The 18,873-nt window shown below is 42.6% G+C and overlaps 1 protein-coding gene across 3 annotated transcripts; it reads right to left on the reverse strand.

The window, feature by feature from the left end:
• Nucleotides 1-981: 981 nt before the first annotated feature.
• On the reverse strand, nt 982-17,005 carry cep162 (centrosomal protein 162). Of its 3 annotated transcripts, none has more exons than XM_084027349.1 (31): nt 16,955-17,005; nt 16,170-16,271; nt 15,951-16,068; nt 14,007-14,063; nt 13,508-13,786; nt 12,558-12,677; nt 12,300-12,477; nt 11,681-11,781; nt 11,518-11,579; nt 10,956-10,986; nt 10,764-10,838; nt 9,875-10,081; nt 9,621-9,702; nt 9,063-9,333; nt 8,744-8,960; nt 8,457-8,614; nt 8,181-8,315; nt 7,881-8,012; nt 7,587-7,699; nt 7,292-7,391; nt 6,637-6,763; nt 6,350-6,513; nt 5,606-5,710; nt 5,266-5,502; nt 4,312-4,524; nt 3,274-3,580; nt 2,456-2,588; nt 2,227-2,368; nt 2,049-2,147; nt 1,775-1,909; nt 982-1,276 (listed from the first exon to the last, which is right to left on the reverse strand). In XM_084027349.1, exons 2-31 carry the CDS (start codon nt 16,227-16,229, stop codon nt 1,064-1,066), a joined length of 4,371 nt encoding a protein of 1,456 aa, XP_083883475.1. In that variant the 5' UTR covers nt 16,230-16,271; nt 16,955-17,005; the 3' UTR covers nt 982-1,063. The 3 variants fall into 3 exon arrangements, with proteins under 3 accessions (XP_083883475.1, XP_083883474.1, XP_083883476.1); XM_084027348.1 differs by having other exon boundaries at nt 8,457-8,617; XM_084027350.1 differs by lacking the exons at nt 13,508-13,786; nt 14,007-14,063 and having other exon boundaries at nt 8,457-8,617; nt 16,955-17,004.
• Between the last annotated feature and the right edge of the window lie 1,868 nt (nt 17,006-18,873).

The following is an 18,873-nucleotide window of genomic DNA, read 5'->3' on the forward strand; positions in this document are numbered from 1 at the left end:
TTTCAAAATAAAGCCCCGGTAATTAATTTATCTGTTGAGGTATTCCAGCATGAAGCAGGCTACAACAACGCTTGAAGGAATATGTGTTAGTTGCAAACAATCAATAAACATGATTGGTTTCTTTAATTAGATATTGACCAATGTTGTATTGTATTTGCATCACACCAGGGCTGCAATGACTGCTGTAGCCTACGCTATTTTCATGGGGGACATCATGAAAGAAATACTGTGGAGTCAGCTTTGTGTACTGTTGTTAAGAGCATTAAATTAGAGAATAGGTAAACAGAGTGTAGTGTCTGTGAAAGCATGCATACGGTATGGAGAGGACGATTATTTAACAGTAAATTGGGTGTCAAAGGTCAAAAACAAAATTAAACAAAAAAGGACTTTCACCCAGGAGACCAGAGTTTGTGTCCCCTGTGAATCAACATATTGTTTGTCTTGACAATGGTACCTTTCACTTTCACAACAGTTATCCGTGTCCTGAAGGGCACGTGTTGTTTGTTGGGTACATGTTTTAAATTCCATGTGATTTTGACTCTCACCATGTTTTTTTTTTTTTAACTAAACCTAAGTGGTTTTGTTGCATGACGTCTCACTGTGTGCGTCTGTGTTGAAGACAATGACAGAACGAGTGGAGGAGAGGGTGAACTACTGCACGCAGTGTTTCTGTAAATTATTAATAACTTACTTGGAGCGCTGCTTTGGTACTTTTTGAGCCACCCGCCTAAACCTATATTTTCTTGTAAGTGCACCCGATCTCAGCTGACTCACAACCTGCTCCTTCCTACTGTTCAGCATCCAAAAGAGAGAAAATCCTGGAGTCTTTGGTCCAGGATTATAGAATGCATTCTCCATTAAGATTAGAATGAGGTGGATTAGATTAGATTGTAAAAGGTTGACACTGTCAGGACTGGGTCTCATATAGAGGGCAGGGACGGAGTAACTGAAAACAATTCACCACAGTTTAGACTTGGGAAAACCATTTATTTTCACGACATCTTAAATAAGTTACAATAATTTAAATACAAACTCAAAACTACAGTCAAAACTTGTGTGTGCATTAACTCCTCTGGGTGAGGGAGGCTGTGATGGGGGTGTCGGGAGTGGGGAGGACCACTCCCTGTCTTTGTAAATGTCTCAGGATGTCCAGGATGGAGTCCAGCTCCAGGCGGAAAGCCTCCACCTCTCTGCTCTTGTCCTGAGCCAGACGCTTCCAGCTCTCCACCTCCGACTGCTGATCAGCCTCCGACGTCTGCCACGAGCTTCCGATCACCTGCAGGGAGAGGGATGGGAGTTACTCTGTTCAGTATATTCTCCAGTGTCTTCAAGAGGTCGGCTAGTCGGGGTAAAGTCCAGCTGTGTGCAAAGTGTCCCATGAACTGTCACATGATCTAAGGGAGCACCGTTAAATCAGTTGGCCCATCCAAATGTTGCCTTAACTCCTGCACCGTCAGGGACTTAACTGGCTGCGAGGGTTTGAGATGGCATAAATAGAAATTGGAAGGCACCGCACTTGACACGTCACTTTAATGACACAAAAACAGGTTTTAAAGAGCCGTTGGTTTACATTTTCTGCGAATTTCCACCACACTTAGGGTCCTATAGTGGAAAAGGCCTCCATGGGACTCGACGAATGTCCTAAATGACCCAAAAAACATCTCAGGTTCGATTCTTGCAGTTAGCAATCATAGGGTTAAACAGTGAAGGTCGGTGGCCCAAGACCATAAAACCCATTCTATTTAAATCAGTCCATTGTGCCAATCATTAGTACCTGCTGCAGCTCTTTCTCTCGGTGCTGGTGTCTGAGCTCCATGTTGACGATCTTCCTCTCCAGGCTACACATGAGCTTCACCTCTGGAGTCTGAGCTTCTTTAGCCTCCTTCAGCTCCGTCAGCAGTCTGGTTAACTAAACACCAAGCATGGACGGAATGTTAAAATGTTAAATGTTCACAAAGAATCACAAAAAAAATTTGGAAGACAAATCTGAAGAATAAGAAAATAAGCAAAAGAAATCAATAAAACAAATGGATTAGGACTACGATCACCTGCTTCTGCAGAGCGTCCTCTCGGGTCCTGGATATTACCAGGGCATCTTTAGCTCCCTTCATCTCTTTCAACTGCTCTTGCAAATGTTTCACCACTATCTGCAGGTAAACGTGAAGGTTAAAGCATCGTTTTCAGGACTTCCTCTTGACATGTGGAGACCAGTTAGTGAGCCAGTACCTCCTGAGAGTTGAGCTTATTGGCCAGCTCAGCAACCCTTGAGGACGAGTGTTCCAGGGCATGGGTGGCACGCAGCTGGTCCAGCACCCTGAGTTGCTCTGCTTTCATGGAAGACAGCTGCTCTGCAGAGCGCTCCTTGAGCCTAACACATCAAATTCAATATAGTCATCTGATTACATCCACGCTCCGCAGACAATGTCAGTTAATGTGTTCATGCCGATGCACAGACCTGCACAGTTCCTCCGTGGCTTGTGCAGCCTCAGCTTTTAATGCCTCCCTCTCAGGCTCACTCTGCAGCTCCAGCAGCTCCAGACGCCGCTGCAGAGCCTCGTTCTCCTGCACAACCTCCGAGATATGACTGCCTGTCAAAAAGATGCAACAGTAATGACATGGAGTTTCAAATGCTCGCTGATGCCTTCAGCTATCATACGGCATAACAGAAACACATACCAGGCCGTGGTTTATATACCACTCAGAGCCTCTTACTTAAGGCAATAAAGGTCTTGGCATTTAACGTCCTATTTACAAAGTGCTGCTGTATGTTCAATGTCATTCCAATAATCCAAGGACAGAGCCAGACCGTTCTCGTTTTAAAACAATACTCCAAATCACATATGTATACTGAAAATGTCAAGTTCCCTGACCTTTACCGACTTTAAGTAATAATGGTATATTTTATTCACTGTGTCTTTTAATATGTTGCCTCCTCAAACAGTTACATGCAAAGCTTTTCCCACTTGGCTCTCTGACATAACTTTGACAGCTCTTATCGTAAGAAAACCTAATCCTAGAATTGTTGGGAGAAAGCTGGAAAATGGTGCATCAATACATCGACTGCTGCCTGAAGTACTGAGATGAATAGAAAATGTGTCAGCAGGTTCAGAGACGTAGTGAGACTTACTGCTTGTGTTGTTGTTGTGCTTAGTAAGAGTTATCAGGAATGAATGGACAGCATGCAGCCAAACAAAATAGAGTACTCACCCTGATGAATATAATATAAACTCTCAGCATGCAGAGGAAAGTCGACCATAACAAACGTCCACCTACCTGTAAAGACAGTGGGCTGGTAGGTCTTCTCATAGTGAGCAGCAGGAAAGGTTTCCTCCCCCGCTGCAGTAGCAGAACAAGGTGGTTTAGCCGGGCCTGCTGGCCGTTTCGTCTCTGAGGAATGTCTCTCTGGATGTGGTTTGGGGACACACAGCATGTTCCTCCTCTCCTTCTGCAGCCTCTCCACGGTGCGACACAGATCCTGGATGGTCCGTGTCTTGGAGGCGAGGTCTTGGTTGAGACGCTCTAGCCGGGCGCCGAGCGCTTCCTCGGCTTGACGCTGGTGTCGGCCAGGACTTGGTTGGGGCTGTAAAGGCAAGTATGATTTCATCTTCGGGCCCTAGAGTTTGCCGAATCACATATAGACCAATATCTTTCATAGTCTAATACGTCAAACGACCAGAGCAAAGAAACACATCTCCATGGACCGCCTAGAGCTAACAGTGAGGCCTAAAGGCTCGGTTATGCTTCCACGTAGTGATCACGCAACGGCCATGCAGTTGCTTGGAGACCGTGATGATTCTGTGTTGGGTTTACGTGTCTAAATGCAATTCAATGCAGAGGGCGCTATGTTTTTTGTAAAGACTGACCGAGACTCGTCGTTAGCATCGTTATAGCCTATTTGTTTACTTTCCGGCTTTAAACATCCACAATTTTTCAGAACTTGGTGTTTTATTTCTTTGTGCAAAAGCGACAAGGTGCAAACAATAAAACAAGGTGCAAACAATAAAAGTAGCCCATTAAAAGTTTAAATGGCGGTGTTTATGAGTGGAAACCGGATAGCGATCTCCAGCGGATGTAGTTAGCGGACCAATCACAGCCAATGCCGCTGCGTTGGCGTTGCGTCGCCTCGACGCGCGTCTAGGATTTTTGGGAGGTGCACGTCAGGCCCTTGCATTGGACGTAAGGGGGGTCCGCGAGGACGTAAGGGGTCCGCAAGCCCCCTTGCGTTATGTCGACGCGGAAGCATAACTTGGGCTTAAGCGAAGAAAGGTGTTTTTGCATGATAATGAGCTGGGTACTAGCTCCTCTACCAACCTTGTGTTTGAGCTGCTGCTGGAGAGACTCAATCTGATCCTGAAGGGCTTTTTCTTTCTCCTGATGGCTTTCCTTCACGCGTTGCAGCTCCTCCTCCAGCGTTTGAACCTTTATCAGCCATGACTCGGTCCCAGCTGCTGTGTTTCCTGCTTCCAGCTGCTGTTTCTGTTCCAGCTGCTGCACCAGCTCTGAGATCTGCTGATCATAGCGGAGCTACACAGTGCACAAACAAGCACGGTGAAACGTCATGTTTTCATAAATCCAGTTGAAAATCATATTGTTTGACATGATGTTCTGATGCATTTTGCAAGATAATATATCGCTGAGTAAAAGATATTTTTAAAAAGGATGAAGACATTCTGTGAATCCCTGCGTCTTCTTGGCCATGACTTCTCTGAGCACACGTGTAGAATCATGTGCTCATTGGAGAGCTGCTCTTTACTGCCACTTCCACATTTCACAGTCAACAGGAGTACATCTCTTGGTAAATGAGTCTCATTGCTCATGCTGAACGAAGACTTTTCTTACTCCCAAGTTGGCATTTTGCAGGTGAGCTCGCCACCTCTCCCCACCTGCAGGCGTTTGTCCTCACCGATTGCTTTCTTTTCTTGACTTTTAATTCTCCCCCTGAACCCTGAATTTCTTAGTTCTTTCTTTTGGATGCTTTTTAAGATTCTTACTCCTCGCGGCTACTCCGTCCCTGTGGTCTTGCCCCCGCCCACCCCTCCATAAAACACATCACCAGTGCATCAGTACCCGAGACTCCATGAACCCAATATTCTGCAAAATACAAAGAGCTTCACCGGCTTAAGGTGAACCTGTAGAAGTTTCACACTCCAGCTTTAAGTATAAGTTTGATAAATAAGTTACTACATCTCTATTTAAAATATTGACACTGAGAGGTTACTTTATCATACAGCAGTTAGCAAACAGGTGAACTGGCTTTAGTTGTACCTTGATCCTGTGGAACTGTTGTTCCGTGGCCCGCTGGCCGCGCTTGGCCTCCTCATCGTGGCCCTCCAGCTCAGCCTCCAGACGCTGAATCCTGCGCTCCAGCAGGGCGTTGATCCTGCTGGGTGGGGACGTCTTGGCAGCCCCATCCTCTTGGCACTCAGCCGTGGCTGCAGCGTAAATCAGTGCAGGTAGGGAGTTTGGGTTTCTACACCTTAAAATCTGCTCCAGCTCCTTCACCTGGTGAAGAGAGAAGGATTTCCACTAAATAACACAGAGACAGAAACTGGAGGGGCAAAGAGAAACAAGTGTGATGAGTTCGCTCTTAGTTTGGGTGAGAAACCTGTCGCTCCAGGTCCTGAATCCTCTTCGTGTCCACCGGTTTTTCTCTGGCCTTTCTCTGCTGCTCACTGCTTCTTCTGCCCACGTCCATTTTCAGTTTCTCTACCTGAAATGAAGACGAGCTATGAATTCCAACACAGTAAACAAAATAAACCTGTTAAACTTTCAATCACATAGCTTATATTAAGGCTGATTGATCATCTCTGCAGCACGACAGTATTTCATTTATATAGCATGTTGAGACACATTAAGCCTTTAGCTAATATTGCACCTCCTGGGATTTGAAAACTGTAGTTTCCTATATTGGGATTGCAGTTAACTTGTGATTAATTATTCAGCCCCAGCTGATACTGCAAGAACTCAGTTTCTTTAGCAGCTGCAGCCTCACACAGCCCATACACAGTGGGAACGCTAAATATTAGCATTCGGTTCTCACAAAAATGTACCTATGAATGTTCTATATATTTCCAGGGAACTGGAAGGGAGGGGGGACTGCCTGTCATGGCTGTGATTACCTGTCAGAGTTAACGAGATGGAACTCATGGTCCTGCCTTCAAATCTGTGGTTGGTGTGGTCCATTTTAGCAGGCATGCTGCATCTTTCTCTCAAAAAGAAAGAGGCTCCCTTTCACCTCATGAAAACTAACGACTTTGCTTTAAGTATTTTAAGCTCTCTGCTGCTGTCTGCTGGACGACACTGAAATGCATAACACCTCCTCACTTTGATTTCGGTGCAGGATCCTCACCTGCTCTTTGAGTTGGTGGATCTCAGCTGTAGCAGCCTTCAGTCTGCCAGCGTCTCGGTCCAGCAGCTCCTGGTTCTCAGCAAACCACTTCAGCTTCTTCTTCAGGGCCGCCTCTTCTTCTCTGTGCCTGTCCTCCAACACGCGCATCTCAAAAGTCTTGTCACCTGTCACATTCAGAACAAACCCACATTGGCAGCTCTCTCTTTTTCTTTTTGTTTAATACCCAATGTTTCACTGGTCTTTGGATTTAAATTCCACCACTAGCCCGGTTGTGAATGCAGTATTACCTGAAGTAGAGATAGCCTGCACTTTAGCTAGGTCTCTCTCTTTTTTCATTAGCTGCAGGTCTACCTCCAGAGCCTGTTTCTCCTGCTTCAGACTGTGAATGTCCTCCGACAGCTTGGCCTCGTTCCTCTGCACACAGAAGCACATCTCTTTGATAACTGAACTTGGGTCAGAACTTTAGGTGGAGCTGAAACGGCACTTCAAGAGTGTAGAAGATTAGCTCACGACCTTCTCTAGTTCTGTGCAGAGCTGAAGTTACATGTTAAAGAGTGGATGGATGTCATAATATCATTGGTTGAAAACTGTCATATTTAGTTTTGCAGGAAGAACAAAAACGAGTTTGATATAAAAATAAGAGGAAATCAATTGAAAATGAATGTGCACAATATGAATGGGGAAGTGGTCGAAAATTGTTTTTCAACTGGAATTTTAGATAAAATAGGAGTTTAAATGCTGAATGCCAAAATTGTGGCCCAGTAAAAATGAATGAGGGGTTCTATGGATGTAATGTAGAGAGAATTGGTGGCTGGAATCATAACGCCACAGACGTTAGGGCTGAGCATGTGAAGGGTGCGTGGGTTGGAGAGGGGATGTGGTGGTGTAAACTGTTGAATGATAGGTGACCTTCTGAACAGTTTCAGTGATTGTGGTACTTACCTGAAATGTATTTATTTGAGCTAAAAAGTCTGAAAGGCGTTGAGTGTGATCCTTTAAGCAGACACTTCCCACAGGCCTTGAGGTTTTACTCAGCTGCTCCCTGGTGAAGGGGAGAATACAAACATTTAAAAACACTTTTTCTGAAAGAAGAAAACATTTAAAAAAAGGTCAAATGTGAAGTTTCAGAGTTTTGTAGGCCAACATTCTTTTTAAATGGACATTCATACTAAGAAGACATAAACATGCATCCACAAATTGGTCACAGCTCTGACAGACACAACTGTATTTAAATCACCTTGTGAAAGCCAGCTCATTCAGCAGCCTCTGGTTTTCATTAAACATGGCCTCCTCATTGGCTTTACTCTTAACCTGCTGAGCCTTCATCTGCAAATACAGCTTCTCATTCTCCTGTAAAAAAAAAAAAAAAAAAACTTAATAGGACAGCTATTCAAAACACAAGCGGGGGGGGAAAAAAAAAAAAAAAAAAAGCAAATATGGGAAAAAAAGAATGAAGAGGGAAAAATGTACATGGATAAATCACTGACTGAGTGTAGGCACATGAAGAGATGAGTAGTCGAGGGGAACAAACCTGCTGGTAACCTTTAATGAGCGTCTCCTGCTCTTTTATTTCTTTATCAATCTGTTGGAACTTTCCCTCTGCAGCAGAGTCAGCGGCCTCGGCCCATCTCCTCTTCTGACCGGCTTCTTCTGCACCCCGCAACTAAGGACGGAAAAAAACAGTTGCTACTACAGCTGTTGTTGTTTTTTTTTTGCATCTAATCAAATAAAGGAGTCTACAGCCAACAGCCCAATGCTCAATCACACCTGTGGCATGGGATACATGTTTTGTGTTGTGAGGTCCTGTCAGGTGCTGTGAGTGTTTGTGCACCTTGCTTTGCAGTAGGTAGTTCTGCTGTCGGAGTGAGTTGAGCTCCTCTGCACCTTCCTTCATCATCTGCAGCTCCCTCTCTTTCTGCGCCAGCCTGACTCTCAGCTCCTCCAGCAGAGAGCCGTCCTCCTCCCTCTGCAAGTCAGACATCAACACTGACATCAGATGCATCAGAAACCGTGAAGAACCAAAGCTACAACAACATGTCCATGTAATTATGGTGCTGCAGGTCACTTGTAAAGACCAAAAATATGCACGTCAAATTGATTTTCCTACATTGTTATTTGCAAGATGATGTGTCACTCTGGTTTCTTGAGGACCTCTGACTTTCTGGGTGTCTGTAGCATCCTGGTGACTGTCTCTCTGCTGTTGGAGGACAGCCACTAAGGACTGAACAGATGCCACCAGCTCACTGCTCACCTTCAGACCAGGCTCTGCTAATCAAACACACATGAGGTATTCAGTACCTTCCAATTAAACACACAGCTCCAAACATGAAACAATGCTTATCTTAAACTAACTGAGCAGTTTAATTACGGTTTGTTTTGAGTGCCACTAATAACCTGCGTAGTCGTCTTTTTCTTGGCTCGTTGTGAATTTGGCTCTCTCTCGTGGACGCTGAAGAGGACGGGAAACAGAGGACTGGGTTTTGGCTGTAGCAGCAGATCGACTCAAAGTCGCTGCTGTTCTTCCCTCCACTCGCCTGCCTCTCACAGGAGCCACAGTGGGTCTCCTCACTGAAGACGTAGAGGGATGAGAAACAGTGGATCCATGGGAGACCTGGGGAAAACATTTTGCAATATAGCACCGCATGAAACACTCCTGTTTCAAATGTTTAATTAGGCACTGCTGATACGGAGATATCTTGATGTTTTTCCTCACCTGTTGATTCTTAGCTTTTCCAGCCTGAGAGGATGAGTGAGAAGATTGGTTCTGATCCTGCATCAGCCTCTCTACTTCCTGTCTGATGCTCCATGTGAAGTTGGGGGCATCCGGGGAGCTGGACGGATGGCTCGGCAATCCCCTGGCTGTGTTGATCCCCGCTACGGGGTCAGACTTTTCTGGTGGCTTCAGCTCTGACTCTGGAGAAGTCACATCTGGGAAAGTCTTTCCCAACAAGTGGGATGTCTTTCCTTGGTCAAATCCTACAGCACTGTGATCAGAAAATGCAAATAGAAACCCACATGAAAATGATTAAAAAAAACAGTCTGTGTTCCTGCTGTAAGGTTTGGAAGTCTGTCTGATATTTATGAAAAAGTATTGGATATTTCTTTGTTGAAACGCTGTTTGGCTTGTCCACAAATTTGTTAAAATCCAGATGTTCGGGACTTAACACGTGACAGTAAGACCAACCAGTGAACGGAGAAAATAATTAACAAAAGACAACAGATTGACAGTTGATGTTGATAACTCTTCGTAAGATGTTCATGCAGTCCTCACCTGACAGGCTGGAGGGTGAAGCCTCTGATATGGTTCTCCTCTGGCCGGATGGGTCTCATCAACTCTTCTGCAGTGGGTAGCTCTAGACACACAAACAAAACAATTATTCAACATACGTAAGTCCTGTCAAAGGCATACTGTATTCACCAGTGTGTCAGCCTCTTAACAAGGAGTTGAGGACCCCAGGACACCCTGCTTTGGTTTTGAAATCCTCCCCATTTTCAATGTGGGCAAATATGAATGAGGTGCCTGACCTGAGTCATTGGTAGAAGCAGGCTGGAGAGACTGTCTGGCATGTTGAGGAGGTGAGGATGGAGACACAGGTCTGTTGCTCACCCCCCTCCCTTCCAGAGATGAATGATGGTGATTATAGTCATCTGAATCTTCCACAACATGGATCTGTCTGTAGGCCTCGTGAACGGCCTCCATCTCTGATCCTCCACTCTGCACATACGACTGGCCTGCACAGAAACAAAGTAGTTTGGTGAGAAAGTAGTGTAGTGTCATGGGAGTTGTTTTTCTCCTGGATTCCTTCAGTAAACATGATACACACTCAACATAATATATAACATAGGTCAAATCATTTGTAGACATTTTAACGTGTAAAAGTTACATATTGTACCTTAAAATTGATTTGTGGGGAAACGGCATTGAATATCTTGGATTTGAGTAATAAGCAACAATTGGAAGCTCAATGATTTATCTTGGTAAATAAATAGAAACAACAGTTTGCTGTGTGCTGGAGGGAACAGAAAATCAGAGCTAACATTCTGATGAAATAAGACTGAAATGGATATTTGGCCAGAAATTAGCCTGAAATTATTCAGTGTTTTGGGACTTTCTGCCGTGCACTGGGTTTGGGTTGTTAAGCCCACGAAACCCTTAATAATGTATGGAGCAACACAAATTTGGACAAAAGGTCAAATAAAGGCTAACGATAAAAGCTCAGTGGCTTCATGACTACTTTCTCCAAGACCACGTACCGACTGTTACATCACCATATTTAAAGAAACATGGACACAAAACTAACTTTTAATAAAGTTTGCTCACAGTTTATTAAAAGTCTGCATCATATTGTCTGGTACTGTTTTAGGCTTCTTGATGACTTCTCTTCCTTTACTTGACCATAGCTGTTTGCCTTACCTCTGTCCTGTGATCCTGCTGTGCCCTTTCTTCTGTCTTCTCCAGCGCTGTCCTCCAGGGAATCATGGAGAGAAACTGAGACAACATGTCATCATTTTTCTTTTATTTGCAGCTAAGATCAGATCTCAACACATATGGTGTCTCATGGAAACAACTTTTATGCATTCACCCTCTTAAGTCTTTTTCTCTTACCTTTGGCAAGAATTGGAGGGATTGTAGACTTCTGAAAAACAGATCATAGCATGAATTACTGAATCGCAAAGTCATGTGGTATGTCAGGTTGTGATATTTCACATTTTTCACATTTTCAGGCTGGTTTTGTTGATTAAGAGCTAATCATAAATGTTGTGTAATAGTGAGCCAAAGAGGATGGAACAATATAAATATGTGTGGAAAACGGTACTTTTCCACATAAAAACCTTAACTCAAACAAGACTGAAACAACATAAAACTGACCACACTGACTGACTGACACGGCTAAAATTAACTCTGGTATACAGCCTTACAAATGACTACTGTGTGTTTACACTAATTCCATAAAAGCATAATCACTGGTGCATACATGGGTAACCCTAACCCCCCGACCCTAACATTTCCCAGAAATATACGCCCACCAGGCGTGTGACTGAAGCTCCAAATGTAGGTCACATAATGACAGCCGGGCCACTTCGTTAAAAACTTTTAAAAAGTTAGTAAGTGGACCTTGAGTTGAAATATTCTACTTATATTTTCTGAGTTTAAACCAACTCCAAACCTCATCCAGTTCCTCTTTTCCACTCTCCTCTTCCTCAAAATCCTCGCTGTAATGTGGAGATCCTGTTAAGGCAGAGATTAAAGACACAGAGAGATTAAAAAAAAAAAGAAAGAAAAAATAAGAAATGCAAATAGAGGTTTTCCAATAAGTGTATTATTCTGACCTGGAGACTCTCTGACGGTCTCTGTGATTCTGTCCTTCCTTTCATCATCATCATCATCATCATCATCATCATCACTCTGCTCCACAGCCTCCTCAACTCCCCTGGAGGGAGGAAAGTCATCATCATTACATTGCAATCACAACCTTGATCTTCAAGGGCAGAGCAGCAGCAAAGACACTGTATCTGAGAACCCATGAAATATGTTTGTATGCAATTCCACAGAGTTACCTCCAAGAAAGAATATCTAACATCAACTTTGGTGACTCAACTCATGATTCATAACAGCATTCTAGCAATCATCAAATTACATGTGACACCATTGCATGTCAAAGATAATAACTTTACCACTGAATCACAGATGTTTCTGCCTGCACAAAAAGGAACATTAAACTCATGATCTTTATTCTTGTCTATTTCTAAGTCGTATGAATCAGAAAAGTTGTGATAATGCCATAATCTGAGTGTTTTTCCACTCATTTTTGGGGAATTTAAGAGTCAAACCATTTCGTCTCCCTTTCTGTCTCAGTATACCTATATAATGACAATTTAAGTGGCTTCTTGTGAATCAATCCGGTTGTACACGTCGTCTCTCAGCGTCTCTTGTAACATTACAACATACCTTAGGTTAGTAGCCATGGTAGAACTTGTCGAGTCCAGCTCTCTGTTCAGTTTGGAGTAATCTATGTTTGATAAAGCTCCTGCCTCTAGTTGGGCAAAGAACCGGGCTTTCTCCTCCTCTTCCTCAATAGTGTCCAAGCCAATACTGGTTGTATTCGCAGCTGGTGCCATCACTGAGTCTGCAAACACATTTAAAGCGGAAAGCACAACTGTGATATTTCTCCTCTTACGCTGCTTATCCGTGTTATCCTTAACTCACCATCTAGCTCAATACTGTCTCTGCTGACAAACGATGCTTCCTTCAAACCAGAGTCTTCTGGATCCTCATCCTCCTGTGTAACAGACTTCCTCAAAGACTTCATGAAAGTCCTCCCCAGTCCTGGAGAAACATGTCATAGAAAAGCACAAGTTGTTTCAATGAATACAGTAGACTTAGGTTACTCAACATCTGAGATTATGACCACTTACTGTATTCTTTCTAAAAACAGTGTGTGAAAGATTAGGACATCACAGAATGAATATCCTTCTCCTCCTTTCTATATTCTCTTCTCTCATTAGTCAGTGCAGTCCTAACTTACCTGACATTTGTCTCTACTTTCCAGCTTGTTACTCTTTCTCCCTAAATAAACACATGCTACATGGTGAAGAGGTCCCAATTTCCTTATGTGTCCTGATTCATGCGTGTGTGCGCACTGGAAATCATGGCTCCAATCATGGCTCCATACTGCCACCCACTGTCTATTGCTATGCATGCACTTTTCCACGTTTTTTTGCATAATCAAATGTATATTTCTGTTCTGCAGTTTACAAACAATGCTTTGTAATGTAAAATATACCATGCCACCAGTAACTATTCAGTTGTTCTAATTCTAATAATAAATCTATTTCTGAATTAAAATTGTACAAATTTAATTTAAAATTTAATACGAATGATTTCAGGAAAAAAAACCTTCATCAGGCAGTGAATAACACTGACACAACAAATGATCTCCTATGTAGTAGACATCTCATACACCAGTAATCAAACATGCAAGACTATTTCCCTTCATGTCTATGCAGCAGGCATAAAAACTAACAAACACAGTACAAACTTAATAGAGACGATGACAACAACGTAAGGGAACCAGTAGTGAAGGGACGTCTATCACTCTACTGCTGAACGACTACAGCAACACTACCAAACGGTTCGAGGGTTTGCGTTGAAGTTACCATCCTCACTGTCCCCCTGGGAATGATAAGCAGCACTGGACGGTGGAGTATCATCAGAGAGTGTCTCATCGGGGCTGCTCTCTCCTGACATGCACTGGAACTTTTCATGAGTGGGACTGCTCAGACTGTCAGAGCCATCGGACGGACTTCTGTGTCTTTCCACAGTTTGAGAAACCTCAGAAACTGTATCTGTGCGGGTCTTTTCCAATTGAACCGGTTTATCAAGAGTTTTGCAGCGAGGCTTGGGGACCGGCTTAAAAGATGGCTCCGCACTGACAGCTTCAGACAGCGAGAAGAAAAATAGGGTAAATAAAGTTGGTGCACTTTCAAATCAAATCTGGAATAGCTAGGAGTACCTGATACAGAAACAACCTGGAAAGGCTATTCTGCATGTATGAACACACATACATAGTGCTTTAAAAAAGGGAGCTTAATGTGGATGCAGTCTAAAAGAACTCGAAGCTCTCTACAGTGGGACCTTTTCTCTACTTCCTCTCACCATTGTTGTTCTCAGGCTGAGACTTTTTGGCTTTGATAAACCTGCTTTTCACCACCTCTGCTAAGGGAAAGAGGAAAAACAGAAAGGGGACAGTCTTTCAAAACTTAACAGAAATAAGAAACAAATACAAAGCTGTGAAATGTACACCCAGTTCCAAACGTTACATAGTAGCAGTGAGATATTCATCTTTTTTACTTCTTATTTCTTCATAAGTTCACTTGGAAAGGTTGTGGTCCGCACCAGAGTAAAAACACTAGATGTTGACTTGTGAAAGCACCCTTTAATACTTTAGTCAAATAACTCTGCATGCTCAGCACACAAGCATACTGGGTATGTGCATTTCACTGCTCAGTGAACAAAAACAAGATAGAAAGTTCAGGGAAAGAAAGTTAATATCCAGCAAGTCAGTCAGTCAGAACAGTGTTAGAAAGAGAGAAGCAGAAAGAAATTAAATGGTGAAACAGGTTTTTAGAGTCATTATGCTTGTCCTGGTGAGATTGGATGATGAGGAAGGACATGACTCAAGGTGAAATCAGTCAAAAAGTTAGACAGAGAGAGGTACTTTAACTTGATGAGTCGGGTGATGAGGCGAGGATGTACAACAAAGGTTTCTATTGGAAACTTCAACCCGATGAGAGGTATAAGCAATCATCTCTTAGCTTGTTTTGTTCAACCAACAGTCCAAAAGCCAAATATATTCAATTTACTATCAATAAAAAAATATGAGAGACAAAAGTCTTCAACTCTAACATCAACAAGAGCCTCCGTTAAACCTGATCTTAACGCACGTCAACACTTAGCAGTTATTAGCAAATCTCTGGTACAAACAACCAGGTGGTGCTGGCAGGAATTCCCATTATATGAATACAGCATAGACACTTGTGCCCTCCTCAATTCCAAATAACAGGAACTATACAGCACAATACCAAACATACATGTCAGCGTCAGAAAGAAGTTTCCTCCAGCTCTATCATCAGTCTCTGGTAACAGTAAATAAGGAATGACTTCCACCTGCTTGGGGAAGGTATGGATTATAAATCACATCTAAACTCTTTTTGAGATTTGAATGTACACAAAGCTGGTGCAACAGCAGTCTTCTCAATAATAGTAGTAAAAAATGTGCCACCTTTTATGTGTATATCAAAGCAACAACACGTTCCAGCCACACCATAATAACAATGGTAATTTTCTTTTGTACTAGTCAAGGGTTAAATAGCCGTTCTACTCATATTCTATTTCTATGAAGATCTCATTTCATAAACTGAGTCCCACCCACTTCAAACCGGTGAGGAGAGACATATTATAATGCATTTGAAGGTTCTCATGTAAAAAGAATAAAAAATATGTCAACTTTACAGAAAATTGTGTGATGATAAAGGACACATCCCTCATTTTAAGAAGCTGTTATAGTAAATATGTTGACCAATTAAGCTACTTAACAGACAATGACCAGATGCAAAACCACTGATTACAGATTGGGGAGTATAGTAAATATCAACATTGGCAGTGGCACTACCAATTCAGGCATAGATTCAACTCGTAGTTCCAACCATGTTGAATACAATTATGAATCAACTTTAGTTGACGAGATGTCTGCATACCAGATTTATATTATGCATCTACAGCAACAAGACATTTATTATCATACTGGGCTGTCTCGCTCCTTCTGTCTCAAGTTGTTCCCCAGTGAGCCAGTGTCCTCTATTTGGTTTTCCAGACTACTTTTATGGCCATTTGATAACTGCCAGCTGATAATTGCGGTTGTAAAACCCTTTAACATGCCCAATTCCTCTCCCACTTCCGCTCTGGACTGCAGAGCTTAAACGCTGACACGCCTGCAGCCACTGACATGTCGTCATTCTGGAAACGTGGCCAGGCTCACGCAGGCTAACGTGTTCAATGTGATGGCCGTTATATCATGGAGGATCCTCTCCTCATTATTACCTCTGCCTGTTCCTCCACTGCTGGATCCATCATCTTGCCACCAAGGCGATGCTGCTTTCTGGGCTGATTTCTGACTGCGTTTTCTACCGGGTTGCTTGTCTGAGTCATCTGAAACAGACTGACAGGAAATCACGTATAAGTCAGAGAGATGACTTCAGGATAACTATCATTTAATACATGTGCACTGTCAGATATTACAATAGTAATAGTAGCCTTTACCTCCTTCATGAACAGCTCAAACTGTTCATCGAGCTCCTCCTTGGTCAGTCTGTGAGACATCGTGATACTGTCCTCTCCATCAGCCAGTGGGAACCCAGACAACTGACGAAGACAAACATGATTAAAAACGTGCTTAAAGGAGCACTCGCTGTGATTACTTCCAGGTATCTCACAACGTTGTGTAATTAAAATGATCCGCGTGCGACCACTGTAAACCATTTGGGACATTTTAAGGAAATAAAGTGCTGCTCGCTACAACATCATATGCCGAATATGTCAGAAGACTTAACGAGTAATAACGCGAAAACCACTGCAACACTGCGATCTCTACAGATAGGGATAGCCAACTATATTTAAGAGATAACGGGACGTTGTCGGCGAGGCATCGACAGTAACATTCCGGTCAAAACTGTCAAAATAACATCGTACCCAAGATCCATCCACCCGTTAAATTGACATTAAAATTAGCATGAATGGTAGCACAAATAACAGTGTACGCTAATAACGTGGGAGGCATTTTTATTGTGAAGGTTTTACCTTACTTAAGGTGTTTTTCCAGGAAAATTGATACGGCTAACTAGCATTTGCTAAGTAGTTTATCAGCTTAGCACGAACGTTAGCTGGCTAGAAAAGTACGCTTACTCTCCCATAGCATACTATAAACGCGCTACTTCGGCGTACTTCTGTCAGTCTTCTGTCTGCATCGGCAGAACTCACATAAAAGACTCTAATTTGGTACGTAAGCTCTCTCAACTGAACACTTGTGGACTGAAATGTCCCCCCACCTTGGTTTGTTGATTTGAGTGCCTGGCAGTTCCCGCAACACGACCCGCGTGACAAAGCTAACCCGATTGGCTGTAAACAACTGCGTCATAAGAGACGACAACCAATTACATGCATTTGTCTCGTGTGATCTCATAACATCGCGAGAATCCAGCAGCTTTGCAAGGAAAGGAATACATGGCCAGAAGTACCCTGTGCAGGTATCTCTGTGATGTTGTACACAACTACACAAGTATGTTTTAATGAAAATCATTTGGAATTACCGTTGCCATGCTATTCTGATGGAGGGATGCACTTTATTTACGTGTATGTGACATTCTTTAGAGCTGAAATTATTGAATGCTTTGAATGATGAAAGTTGAATAATTGGCAAGTCAATGGACAGGAAATTATCCGCACCAATTATAATAAATCATAATTTAATTAAGAATTTACAGAGTTCCAGCTTTTCAGATGTGTTTCTTTTGTCGTCTTATGTTGTAAAGTGAATTTTGAATTGTTCACCCACACAAGAGCACCCTTTTCACTACTTTATGATACTTTCTGCCACGACAAATGACTAATCAAGAAAACAGTTGATGGATTAATCAATAATGAATTGATTATTGAATGATGAGGCATATTTCCTCACATGATGTATGCCATGTCTTTACACCTTATGTTATGGTGTTGCCAATTAAATCCTAACAAAGCAGTATTTCTTCGCCCTGAAAGGTTCAATCATTGTCTGATTTAGTCATAAAAAATATCTCCAGGTGGTATAAATAGTTACGTAGCAAAAGCTCAGTGACATGTCTGCAATCAACCATAACAGGAGCGTTTCTGTAGAAGTAACTATTCCTTCCACTTGGTGGCAGTATTGAGCTGAGGACCAGTCTCCCATCACTGTGCCAGTGTGCCTGGAAGGGCAGTCCGTCAGCAGAGATCAGTAGTAATCTAATAAACTCTGCCCTGCTCGCTTTTCTCTCTCTTTCAGAGGTCAGGGCGGATCCATATAAACCCTGTTTTCACCTGCCTCTGTCTCTCATAACCTTGCACACACACTTCCGACACTCAAACTGTGTGTCAAGGGTACAAGGAGGGAAAGAGTCATGGTCTGCTTTTGCTGATCTGTCCTGCAGCCTCATTCCAGGTTATGTGCCCTTAAACTTTTCTGATGGTCAGCTTTTGACAGATCACACAGCAAATATAATGCTCCATCATCCACCACACCATTTATGGTTATACGGTAGTTTAATGATGCTAATACAGCAATATAAAGAACAGTAAATACATTAATATCATGCAGGATTGATGGTTATTCTGATCCAAACATCATATAAAGACAAGGGTAGCTGAGTATAATGTGGCGGCTACGAGATAATAGGTGTTTTTCACTTCCATGTTATTAATCAATATCACAGTATAATGAATGTTCTGTTTCATGGTCCAGCATGTACATCTGTTACACTATCAAAGCTGATAGTATGGTAACACTGCACTTCTGTCCTATGAATATTCACTCCGTTTTCCATTCATTTTGAGTCATGAAATATGATGGATGGCTACAGTTTAGCCAACAGTGCAACAGTCAGACACAGTCACACCTGGACAGGCAACATCATTAACACTGGGAACAGGAACATTTGTATACTTTTACATGGGACATTTAAATACATAGCTGTCCTTAGCTCAAACAGAAATAAATCTGTTGTGATTTTATAATTCCACTTCCATAAAGCTGGTGGACTCACATGAGACAGCCTTTTTTTTTATTTTTAAGACAAACTCCTTATAGAATTATTATTATTTTAACATCCACGAACCCCAAAATTGAGCCGAGATTAGATTGTATGTCTTAGGGGTGCGACTGGGTGCTATAACAAATTCAGGGTGTGTATTCTTAGCTCTGCTAGGGGCGAGGCTCGAGGGATGACAATGA

Source organism: Eutrigla gurnardus (genome assembly GCF_963514095.1).
Source record: "Eutrigla gurnardus genome assembly, chromosome: 14".
Taxonomy (NCBI): domain Eukaryota; kingdom Metazoa; phylum Chordata; class Actinopteri; order Perciformes; family Triglidae; genus Eutrigla; species Eutrigla gurnardus.

Bases quoted from the DNA above. Each gene is read 5' to 3' on its own strand.
- cep162 (XM_084027348.1), bottom strand. From the start codon at position 16,229: ATGTCTCACAGACTGACCAAGGAGGAGCTCGATGAACAGTTTGAGCTG. The intron at 12,478-12,557 runs GTGAGTTAAGGA...ATGTGTTTGCAG, and splicing joins AGACAGTATTGAGCTAGATG to ACTCAGTGATGGCACCAGCT. The intron at 9,703-9,874 runs GTCAGGCACCTC...TTGTGTGTCTAG, and splicing joins TGCTTCTACCAATGACTCAG to AGCTACCCACTGCAGAAGAG.